The 12,291-nt window shown below is 46.7% G+C and overlaps 1 protein-coding gene across 1 annotated transcript; it reads right to left on the reverse strand.

Moving 5' to 3' along the window:
• Positions 1-677: 677 nt before the first annotated feature.
• On the reverse strand, positions 678-1,239 carry LOC104666732 (histone H3.1). The gene has a single exon (XM_010368858.1). The coding sequence runs from the start codon at positions 1,199-1,201 to the stop codon at positions 791-793; it is 411 nt and encodes a 136-aa protein (XP_010367160.1). The 5' UTR covers positions 1,202-1,239; the 3' UTR covers positions 678-790.
• Between the last annotated feature and the right edge of the window lie 11,052 nt (positions 1,240-12,291).

Consider the following 12,291-nt stretch of genomic DNA (forward strand, 5'->3'; position numbering starts at 1 on the left):
TAGCTGGGATTACAGGCGTGTGCCACCATACCTGGCTAATTTTTGTCTTTTTAGTAGAGATGGGGTTTCACCATTTTGGTCAGGCAGGTCTGGAACTCCTGACCTCAGGTGATCCACCCGCCTTGGCCTCCCAAAGTGCTGGGATTACAGACGTGAGCTGCCACGCTGGTGAAGTAGCTGGACTTCTAACCGAAAATAGGCCAAGATAACACATACTACTTGCTGGCCTTAACAGGCTGTCTAGGTAGAAGACTAGCTGGACTGGTAACCTCACTGGAAAGAAGCTGTGTGTACACACACACACACACACACACAGGACTTGTAACCTAATTTGAAAGAGGCTGAGCTGAGAACACACAAGACCAGCCAGCCTTCCAACCTAACTGTAGATAGGCTGAGTTGACAAAACTAACTGGGGTTGCTTACCTAACTGGAGATAGGCCAGTTACGCTACCCTCAACACCCTGTCCCCAAACAGACCAACCATGATTCTTATCTAAAGGGATAGGCCAAGTTAGCACCACACACGACTAGCTGGACTTGTAACTGGAGACAGGCTGGGAGGTAACGCGCATGAGTAGCTGGCCTCCTAACTGGACAGGGTGAACACAGGATTCGCCAGCCTCCCACCCTAATCAGAATTAGGTAAGCCAGCACCGGCCAGCGGAAGGAACACCCAAAACCCAAGAGCCTGGCTTGCTACAGCAACTCTTCCGACCAGGTGGGTGGCTCTTAAAAGAGCCTTTTGGGGTGAACGTTGCGCAACCTCTCAGGTGGCGAGATGGCCCTCCTAGGCCCGCTCCCCGCGGATGCGGCGTGCCAGCTGGATGTCCTTGGGCATGATGGTGACCCGTTTGGCGTGGATGGCACACAGGTTGGTGTCCTCGAACAGCCCAACCAGGTAAGACTCGCACGCCTCCTGCAGCGCCATCACGGCCGAGCTCTGGAAGCGCAGGTCAGTCTTAAAGTCCTGAGCGATCTCGCGCACCAGCCGCTGGAAGGGCAGCTTGCGGATTAGCAGCTCAGTGGACTTCTGGTAGCGGCGGATCTCGCGAAGCGCCACTGTGCCAGGTCGGTAGCGGTGGGGCTTCTTCACGCCGCCAGTGGCGGGTGCGCTCTTGCGAGCCACCTTGGTGGCCAGCTGCTTGCGCGGCGCCTTGCCACCCGTCGACTTGCGCGCAGTCTGCTTCGTTCGGGCCATGACTTTGAAACTGTTGTCTCTGTTGTGTCCTCTGACCAGACCTCGCTGATTGCCTGCTTTTATAGAGCTTGCCGCGTTTTCATTGGCTGGCCTCAGGTGGCGTGATGACCTCCTACTCTCTGATTGGTCCACAGGGCACTCCACTCGGCCGCCTCTCCCTTATATTCGTGCCTGTTGGTCGTGGCCACCAGAGCTAGCACCAGCATTGTGAAGGGTTGATGCGGGTAGGCCACGGCGGTGGAGATCATCTCTCTCCAGCACAAGCTTCCTCGTGTCTCCTCAGCACTCCTCTTCTCCCTTCCTCATGACTTGGGTGGGAAGAGCCTTCCAGAAGCCAGCATGTGGCATTCCACTTTTTTAAAAAATTAATTTAAAAAAATTTTTTTGAGATGTTGCCCAGGTTGGAGTGCAATGGCCCGATCTCTGCTCACTGCAACCTCTACCTTCCAGGTTCAAGCGATTCTTCTGCCTCAGCCTCCCAAGTAACGGGGATTACAGGTATCCACCACAAAGAGATGGGGTTTCACCATATCGGCCAGGCTGGTCTCAAACTCCTGACCTCAGGTGATCCACCCACCTCAGCCTCCCAAAGTGCTGGGATTACAGGCATGAGCCACCAGGCCCAGCTGGCATTCCACTTTTTTTTTTTTTTTTTTTTTTTTTTTTTTTTGAGACGGAGTCTCGCTTTGTTGCCCAGGCTGGAGTGCAGTGGCGCAATCCCGGCTCACTGCAAGCTCCGCCTCCAGGGTTCACGCCATTCTCCTGCCTCAGCCTCCCAAATAGCTGGGACTACAGGCGCCTGCCACCACGCCCGGCCAATTTTGTTTTGTATTTTTAGTAGAGACAGGGTTTCACCATGTTAGCCAGGATGATCTCTATCTCCTGACCTCATGATCCGCCTGCCTCAGCCTCCCAAAGTGCTGGGATTACAGGCGTGAGCCACCGCGCCCGGCCGGCATTCCACTTTTACACAGTGATACAGCTCTGGGATCCAGCCAGAGTTAAAGGAATTTTCCACTTTTTATGACCTGCAAAGAACTCCCTTCGCTGTATGGCTCAGATGAGCCTTAGGATGCTGAAGAAGGTAAAGATATGCCTTTCTGGCATATTAACCCTTTTGAGATAAAGGCACTTAAAAAAAAAAAAAAAAAGAGGCAGGTGTAGGAAGATCATTCTGAATTTCTTGTTGTTTCTTAAAGGCAAGAGATAGAATTCCCCTATGAAAGATGTTCTCCTTGTAGTAAAAGGAAGGGAACGTTCTTATCCTCAGGGAAGCTTCCAAATCTCCTCCACCTCTGAAGCTGAAATTTGATCCCTAAAGTTGGAGCCGGGCTCAGTGCGAGGTGTGTGGGTCCTGGAGGTATCACCCTCTGAATAGAGTCCTGCCCTCCTTTAGGATGAGTTCTCACTCTGTTGGTTCCCTGAAGAGCTGGTTGTTGAAAAGAGCCTGGCACTCCCCTCCCCTCTCTCTCTGGCTTCCTCTCTTGTGGCAGCCCTGTGACCTCTGCACACACATGGGTTCCCTTTCACTTTCCGCCATAAGCAGAAGCAGCCAGAGGCCCTCACCAGAAGCAGAGGTGGGCCCTGTACTTGCTTCCTTCCATTCTCCCTGCTCTCTCCCTCCCTCCCTCCTTCCCTCCCTTTCTTCCTTGCTTCCTTTCTTTTTAGCTTCTTCCCTCCCCTCCCCTCCCCTCTCCTCCCCTCCCCTCCCCTCTCCTCCCCTCCCCTCCCCTCTCCTCCCCTCCCCTCCTTTTTTCAGTCTTGTTCTGTTGCCCGGGCCCCTCCTACTTCAGCCTCCCAAGTAGCTGGGACCACATCCAGCTAATTTTTAAATTTTTTGACCAAGCTGGTCTTGAATTCCTGAGTTCAACTGATCCCCCAACCTTGGCCTCCCAAAGTGCTAGGATTACAGGCTTGAGCCACCATGCCGGGCCACTGTGCTTTTTTTGTTTTTTTTAACCTGAGTCTCACCCTGTTGCCCAGGCTGGAGTGCAGTGGTGTGATCTCAGCCCACTGCAACGTCTGCCTCCCAGGAAGTTCAAGCAAGTCTCCTGCCTCAGCCTCCCGAGTAGCTGGGATTACAGGCGTGAGCCACTGCACCCAGCCACCATGCTTCTTGTACAGCCTGGGAAACCATAAGCCAAATAAACCTTGAAGGGGTGGCCTGCCCCTCCACACCTGTGGGTGTTTCTCGTTAGGTGGAACGAGAGACTTGAGAAAAGAAATAAGACACAGAGACAAAGTACAGAGAAAGAAAAGTGGGGCCCAGGGGACCGGCGCTCAGCTTACAGAGGACCGGCGCTCAGCTTACAGAGGACCCACGCTGGCACCGGTCTCTGAGTTCCCTTAGTATTTATTGATAATTATCTTTACCATCTTAAAGAAAAGGAAGTGGCAGGATAATAGGATCATTGTAGGTAGAAAATTAGCAGTAAGACATATGGATAAAGATCTCTGTGACATGAACAAGTTCAAAGGAAAATGCTGTGCCTTGATATACATATGCAAACATCTCCATAAACCTTTTAGCAGCATTGTTCCAAACTATCACATGGGGAGAAACCTTGGACAATACCTAGCTTTCCTAGGCAGAGGTCCCTGCGACCTTTGGGGTCCTGTCCCCTGGGTAGTTGAGATTAAGAGAATGGTGATGACTTTTTAACCAGCAAGCTGCCTTCAGGTACTTGTTTAACAAAGCACATCCTGCACAGCCCAAAATCCTTTAAACCTTAAGTCACCACAGCACATGTCTCTTGCAAGGACAAGGTTGGGGGTAGGGTCACAGATTAACAGCGTCTCAAATACAGAACAAAATGGAGTCTTTTATGTCTGCTTCCTTCTGTACAGACACAGTAACAGGCTGATCTCTCTTTCTTTTCCCCACAAAACCTTTTTATTTTTCAATAAATCATCCAGCCTCAGGTAATCCTTTAACAACACGAAACAGACTAAGAGAAACCAAGAGAAATCTATACAAACAAACTTTATTAAACTAACCCTTATCTTCCTAGTTGTTGCCACAGTTACTACTCTTTGTTCAACCTAGTGTGTAAGCATTTTGACCTAGTCATTTCTTCACCCCATTGACTATCCTCACCCAAGCCCTGTGGCTTTATCAAATCTCACAACTTACTAGTGTTTGTCCACCTCTGTATATAAGTGACCCTAACTGCCTCTTTGCATCTTCATTTCCTTATGAGGGCTCCTGTGCCACATTAAATTTGTATTAAATAACTGTATGTTTTTCTCCTGCTCATCTCTCTAATGTCAGTCTAATTATTGGACCCAGCCTGGACCCTAAGATAAGGGAGGTAGAATTCTGCCTCCCCTAGCTGTACCTTGTTGATGCATGACAGGCCCACTGTCTTGGTCTGTTTTGCATTGCTGTAAAGGAATACCAGAGGCTGGGTTATTTATCAAAACATTTTTTAGCTTATGGTTCTGTAGGCTCTATAAGAAGCAAGCCTCCAGCATCTGCTTCTGATGAGGCCCTCAAGAATCCTCCACTCATGATGGAAGATGAAGGGGAGCCCCTGTGTGCAGAAGTCACAGGGAAAGAGAGAGGAGGAGGTACTGGGCTCTTTTTAACAACCAGCTTTGGCAGGAACTAATAGAGCAAGAACTCCACTCCCCACAAGGGAGGGCAGGAGTCTATTCATGAAGGATCTGCCCCCAGGACCCAAGCACCTCCCACCAGGTTGCACCTCCAACACTGGAGATTAAATTTCAACATGAGAATTAATGAGACAAACACCTTATTCAAACTATAGCACCCACTATATTGCCATCTTTGTCTTATCAATGACTACCTGAACCCCTTGTCCCCATGGGTCAATCCACACAAGGTGCTTGTTTGCCCAGCCTTGGTTCAGCTTCTCCCCTCCCCCAAGGCCCTGATGTTTGGGCCCTCCTGGAGCAGGCCAGGCTCAGGGTAAAGTATCCTCAATCTCTTGTCCCCTCAGCCACCCTTCACCCCACTTCCCCAGATCTGGTTCTTTCCAGCCTCATTCATTCCTCCCTATATGAGAAAACTCCTCTGCGTCACCTTTGAGAGCTTGCAGACCTTAAGGTCAATGCTTTCTCCCTATTGCAGTGTTCTGGTATCTCCTATTGCAATATCCTTTTGCATAAAGATCTCTGCTTACTAAGTCTGGATTGGTTTTTTTATTCGACAGTGGTTTTTACACAGAAGGCCTGCTGCTCTTTGCTCATCGGGTCTGGTTGGCTGGTCAGACATGTGGAAGGACCCTAGGACCATCCACCTGTGAAGCCCACCCAGGCTCACCCCTGATGTAAACGATGTGGGGTCTGACCTGGCCAGACCAGATGCTGCTCAACCCTTTAACTGCCTGTGAGGATTTGGACACGTTCGATCTTCCTGGAGCTGTCTCTCACTCGAGAGGGGCAGCCTTGGGACTCTCCAGGTGTCCTTAGGGCTAATGGGGCTGATGATGGGCAGATGATGGATTACCAGCAGCTGCTGCGACCTCCCCAGGAGCACCTGCAAAGCAGCCCTTTCTGCCTTGTGACTCTGCCCAGGCCTCTCTGAGGAGCGTGGCACAGGCTTGGCCAGTTCTCTGAGTGCATCCAAGAGGCTCATAGGTTTTGGGCATATGTCTGCGACTTCACTTTTCCGGTCATAAGGGCTTTTGCCTTTAGATTCTCAGGGGCTTTGAGCCCCCAAACCACCCAGACATAGCACAGGATGCCACCTGGTTCTATGTGTCTGAGCAAACAAATGCACACTCACACGAAGCACAGAATGAAGGGCTGCCTAAATGCGGACCCACCCACCCCTGGCAAGGCTTGAGAACAGCCTCTATATTACATGTAAAAGCTCTTTTTAGATGATCAGCTGAACAGTTCATTTTCTTGATCTCCAATCATTGTGTTCTATGTTGTTAAAACCCCCAGAAGGACCAAGACCCAGAGAAAAATGTCCCCTGAAAACTTCCCAAGAGGAGAGATTTCCTCTGCAAACTGAAGAAAGTGTGAGATATAAACATTCCCCCCAAGGAACTGGTCTGTCGAGGCCGCACGCATTCGGTAAATCAGTGTGTGTTCTCTGTCTCCTCATTCTCTCTGCTTATGGTTTTGTATGTACAGCTGAGGCAATAATGGGCCTTGTGTCCTCTTGTTAAAGTTCTTTGAGATTTGGGGGTCCTACATGGTTGGTCATGTTGCATCATCTCTAGGAGCACTCCTATCAGCAAACAACATGCTATCGCTTCTCCAATTTATCAATTGGCTTTTCTCCTTAGTCTGGGCAGTAGCAAGGCTGAAACCATCTGAACTTTCACAAACTCACTGTAAGGGCAGAGAGGGGGTCTTACAGGAACAGGCACTCCTTCTAGGTCGGGGGTAAAAAGTGCACAAAGCGATGGTGAGCTCTGTCCTCCAAAGACTCTTGCAAAGCCAGTGTGCACTAGGGTTTCCCACTGTTTGTTAGAAAGAATGCCTTCTCTCTCCATCCAATGTGCCCTTCCATCTGGCACCCCACTTCTCCGGCCCACTCTGCAGGAAAGTCCTTACAAGTCCTGTCCATACTGACCATCCCCAAGTCCCATCTTCCCATTCTGTGGGCCTGGTGCACGGTGAGTGCTCCATTTGTGTCCAGGAGGGTGCCAATAGGAGATGACTTTCAGTATGGTCTGTGGAGTGAACCAGTCAGTCACATCATCAACTGGGATGGAGCCAAGTGCCAGTCACCTACCTTGGAGCTTCCAGAAGCTACAGGAGACACCGATGTGTTTCTAAAGCAGGGGAGTATGTTGGCTCTAGCCGGTTTTTTTTACAATCGGGTCTTTGCTGTGTTCATACCCACTTTCTAAAGGCCCTAGGATGGGTATGTCTCCACTGTCCTGATTCCCCACTGCCTCAATAGTGACAAAGAATCCTGCCACGTGTTCAGTGTTTTTCTGAATGATCCTTTATAATGTCTTCTTTTTTCTTTCTTTACTTTTTAAATTTGTCTGCAAAACAAGGTATTAATCTATCTGTAATAGAACACGCTAAAGCAAATTTTTCTCCTTAAATAGGTAAGATGAACTTCCATCCAGATTGGGTGCTCTAGAACATTTTCTTATTAAAGAGATTTCTTTTCTTGTTCAGTTTGAATAGATGGCAAAAATTCCTCACACCATAAGCTTTTTTTGCTGTCTCATGAGCCCCTATTGCAGTTTGATAAAGCCTATAGATTCTGTCTTAGAAAGTTTTTTTTTGTTTGTTTGTTTGTTGTTTTGAGACTGAGTATCCCTCTGTCACCCAGGCTGGAGTACAGTGGTGTGATCTCTGCTCATTGCAACCTCTGCCTCCTGGGTTCAAGCAATTCTCCTGCCTCAGCCTCCTTAGTAGCTGGGACTACAGGAACCTGCCACCACATCCGGCTAATTTTTTTTTTTTTTTTTTTTTTTTGTATTTTTAGTAGAGACGAGGTTTTACCATGTTGGCCAGGCTGGTCTCAAACTCCTCACCTCAAGTGATCCACCCTCCTCAGCTTCCCAAAGTGCTGGGATTACAGGTGTGAGCCACCATGCCAGGCCAAAAAGTTTTTAAATGCATAAAAATGTTTAAAAAATTATTAATACAAAGGAAATCAATTATATTGAAATAAGTTGTGAAAACATAACATTAACTTGTCATAGAGTTATAAATGTGCATCTTTATGAATGCATTAAATAATATTTGAATTGGGAAGTACTTGTAGCTACTGTCATTTGTGATGGGTGTTAAGGGTCTTCAAAGATATTTGCCATGACTGCACTTTAATAAAACTCCATCCTCTCTCTGCATATCAATTATACTGCTTTCTCAATGTTTTCATGATTGCCCTGGAGTTTGTAATATACATTTACAACCCAAGTCTACTTTTAATAACACTATTCTGCTTCATGATCAGGAGTAGTAGCTCATGCCTGTAATAAATCTCAGCACTTTGGGAGGCCGAGGCCAGCAATGGCTTGAGCTCAGGCGTGTGAGATCAGGGCAACATAGTGAGACCCCGTCTCTACAAAAAATACAAAAAAAATAGCTGGGCATGGTGGCATGCACCTGTAGTCCCAGCTACTTGGGAAGCTGAGGTGGAAGGATTCCTTAAGCCTGGGAAGTTGAAGCTGCAGTGAGCTGAGACTGTGCCACTGCACTCCAGCCTGGGCAACAGAGTGAGACCCTGTTTCAAAAAAAAAAAAAAAAAAAAAAGAGAAGGAGCCAAACACCGAGGCCCCTTGGCCCAGTGATAGTGCCAGCACAAGGCCCACACGGGCACTTGGCAAATGTGCTGTGTTCTTATTGTTGCAAATGGCCTGTTAGCTGCCCAGGTCACAATGACTCCCACACCTGCACCATGCACCCAGCAGGCACTCAGTAAACACTGACAGCAGGAATGGTCCATGTGGGTCTAGTTCTGGTTCTCGTTTGTCTCTTCAGATTGTGTGTTCTTGCCTTTTGGCATGTCTTGTCATTTTGTGTTGAAGCTGGAGATAATGTATCAGGTAATAAGAACTCTGGTATGTGCCACTGCACTCCAGCCTGGGCCACAGAGTGAGACCCTGTCTGAAAAAAAAACCAAAAACCAAAAAACAAAAAAACCTTGGGAACATAGGCCATTAGTGTGAGCATTTATATCATCTGGCTCGGAGTTGGGCTCTTTTTCATGTTTATTATAGCCATAGGTACCTGAAGCGTTGTTTTCCCTAGGGTCCTTGTTCTCATCTCCCCTCCTGACTTCAATCTTTCCTAAGAGCTCCTTCACACACCATCAGGTGTATCATAGTGAGGACTAAGCTCTGACCTTTTATCTTACCCAAATAAGCTCTGACCTTTTATCTTACCCAAATTCCCACCTGCGGGGTCTAGGGAGTCAACCCCTACAAACCATAAATTCTCATCAGATGGGTTTTATTTGACCCTATATATTGTGACTGACTTTTTGATCTAACTCTGGCATAACATTTTGAGATAAGGAAAAAATATTCAACCCCAAAATATATTTCCTTGCCATGCCTTGAAATTGCCCTGAAAAATCTCTTGTGGGAAAAATCCACATTCTATAGAGAATTCCCTTCCCCCTTTGTTTTCCTTCCTTTCTTTCCAGATCCAGGAGATAATCAGCCAAGAGCCAGACACCCTTTTAAGTCCCACAAGAAACAATTTACAACTTGGTGTCTCTGAAGTTCGCTGAGAGCTTCCTATCTGAGAGTTTCCTAATAAAACTTGGTCTCCACAATCGTTTATCTCTAACCTGAACATTTCCTTTCTATCGATCCCAGGTCTTTAGACAAACTCAACCAATTATCTACCAAAAAAATGTTTACATTTACTTATAACCTGGAAGCCCTTGCTTCGAGTTGTCCCGCTTTTCTGACTCAAACCAATGTATTTCTTAATATTTGATTAATGTCTCATGCCTTCCTAAAATATATAAAACCAAGTTGGGAGATACATATATATATACCCCAACTACCTTGGGCACATGTTCTCAGGACCTCCTGAGGACTGTGTCACGGGCCATGGTGACTCATATTTGGCTCAGAATAAATCTCTTAAAATATTTTACAGAGTTTGACTCTTTTCATCAACAGTAGCTCTTTCTGTCAGACTGTACTCACGCTGGAGCCTTGTGGCACGGTGGCCGGTGTGGGGTGGAGGAAGCATTCCATAGTGTTATGATGAAATCTCAGCCTCTTATTCGGCCTGTGCCCCGGGCTGTGACCTTCACAGGTATTTCCTAGCTGCTTTTGTCTCCTTAAGGCTAGAGGAGGCTGAAGTGGAGAGAATACGTTTCACGAAAGGAAAATAAATCTGAAAGGAAAATAAATCTTGGGGCCCCAGAATCACTAAGCTAAAGGGAAAAGTCAAGCTGGGAACTGCTTAGGGCAAACCTGCCTCCCATTCCATTCAAAGTCACCCCTCTGCTCACTGAGATGAATGCATATCTGATGGCCTCATTTGGAGAGGCTAATCAGAAACTCAAAAGAATGCAACCATTTGTGTCTTATCTACCTATGACCTGGAAGCCCCCTCCCTGCTTCAAATTGTCCTGCCTTTGCCTCGAGTTGTCCCACCTTTCTGTACTGAACCAATGTACATCTTACACATATTGATTGATGTCTCATACTTCCCTAAAATGTATACAACCAAGCTGTGCTCAGACCACCTTGGGCACATGCTGTCAGGACCTCCTGAGGCTGTGTCACAGATGCATATCCTCAACCTTGGCAAAATAAACTCTCTAAACTAATTGAGACCTGTCTCAGACATTTGGGGGTCACACCTTCCCCAGGTGGATTAAGCCTGTTAGTATCTCTCACCTGGAGGGCAGGCCTTTCTTGGGGGCATGTCCTGGGGGTACTTCACCATGGTTGCTTTCCCTCCTCCTGCCACAGCCTGGAGGGGACTTTTCTATTGCACCAAGAACCTAGTGGGATTTCTACAGGAAAAAACAAGAAAGGAGTGGGCCACCCACACCCACACTTCTGGAATTCGGTTTTCCACAAATTGAAAAAATTTGAAATTCCCAAAATGGAAACACCTTCAGTCCCCAGGAAATTCTTACTCTCAGGCTGTTCCACACTGATGGCTGGAGATTTCCTGCCAGTTAAAGGCTCCCGAAGCTTTTGCTCCAGGTAATCCTGGGCTTCTTTCATATCGGGGAAGGATGTATTTCATTATCACACAGGACGCTGGGGTTTGGTGTGCGTTACTTGTTTTATCATAATAAGAAATGATCAATTATTTTATTCAAACTTTGCTATTTACTTAAAAAGATAACTATCCAATATTAGCAAAAATAATTTTAGAACTAAGAATTTTTACTTTTTAAAATGTATGAACAAAATGAGTTACATTTACAGATTTCCCAATGGTGAATAGCCCTCCCATTCCTAAGAGTAGACCCGCTTCATTCTGGCGGTGGAGAGTGCTTGGCAGGCTGGTATGTGCATTCTGATTGTCTGACATCCTGCTGTGGTTTTATCCAATTAGAGAGCTGAACTGGCAGCATCTTATTTAATTGTGCACTTTAATCCAATCAGATTGTATTTCTCTAAGCCCTCATTTGAATGTAAACCACATAAATGGGACCAGCTGTGCAAATGACCTTTGCAAGGCAATGCCTTGTCTCCACTCAAACTCCATTTCTCCACCTAGAAGGATAACTTGACCGCTAGATGTGATTTGTGTTCAGAATAATCAGGGGTGGGTTACAAGCTCCCCCATCATGCACCTAGTGTCCATAAGTGTGCACATCTCCACTAAGTTCCCCAGCTGCAAGGAAGCAGCTTGTATTTGCAGTAAAAACTGTCGTTGGCAATGTCAGCTCTTTTTGCCAGCCTAAAGCTTCTGAGAGACACTCGACTCAATTCCACCTGAGTCTGATGAATTTAATAGAAGAAAACTGAATTCCCAGGAAGTGTGGTGGTCTAACGAATTCCATCAGTAGGAAGCATTTTCTTGAGTTCTGTACTTCAAATATGCTGTGGAAGCAGCCACATTCCTTGTTGATGATAGTCAGGGTTAGTTTCAAAGGGTTCTAGTTGGCACAGGGATTTCTGAATCTACAAGACAAAAATGTGGAGAGAAAATAAGTTAGTATGAAGAAACAAGGGGAATAGCTGACAATACCAGCTCCTAGTGTGACTGTTGATTTTGTGCACTCGGGCCGACCCCCTCCTGCTCCTCAATGGTATAATAACATGGTAACTACGATGGGATTCTTGATTGAAAGGAGGAAATGCAGATGAGGAATTTCATTCTTTCTGAAAGTCTAAACTATTGACACAGAGTATGCAATCTTATGTCCTCTCCTGAGTCTTAGAAATCCCAGAAAGGCTATTTGATAGAAATCAGCATCCTCACCTGGAACTGTACTAAATGGATACAGCCTGGATGAGCACAGCAAGGTAAAAGGGATGAAGTGCTCATCTCTTTTTCATGTCAGGGGAGTGCTGAAGCTCTCATATAGTAACTTTCTCCTTCTTTACACAGATTATGTGTATTTAGTAGTAACTGTGCACCATCAATTCATAATGCCAACAAAAACATTGTCTAGACAGGGCTTCAGATATGCCCTGTCTATTCTTAGGAATTCCAGA

Source organism: Rhinopithecus roxellana, chromosome 8 (assembly GCF_007565055.1).
Source record: "Rhinopithecus roxellana isolate Shanxi Qingling chromosome 8, ASM756505v1, whole genome shotgun sequence".
NCBI classification, from domain to species: Eukaryota; Metazoa; Chordata; class Mammalia; order Primates; family Cercopithecidae; genus Rhinopithecus; species Rhinopithecus roxellana.

Coding starts and splice junctions, on each gene's coding strand:
- LOC104666732 (XM_010368858.1), bottom strand. CDS start 1,201: ATGGCCCGAACGAAGCAGACTGCGCGCAAGTCGACGGGTGGCAAGGCG.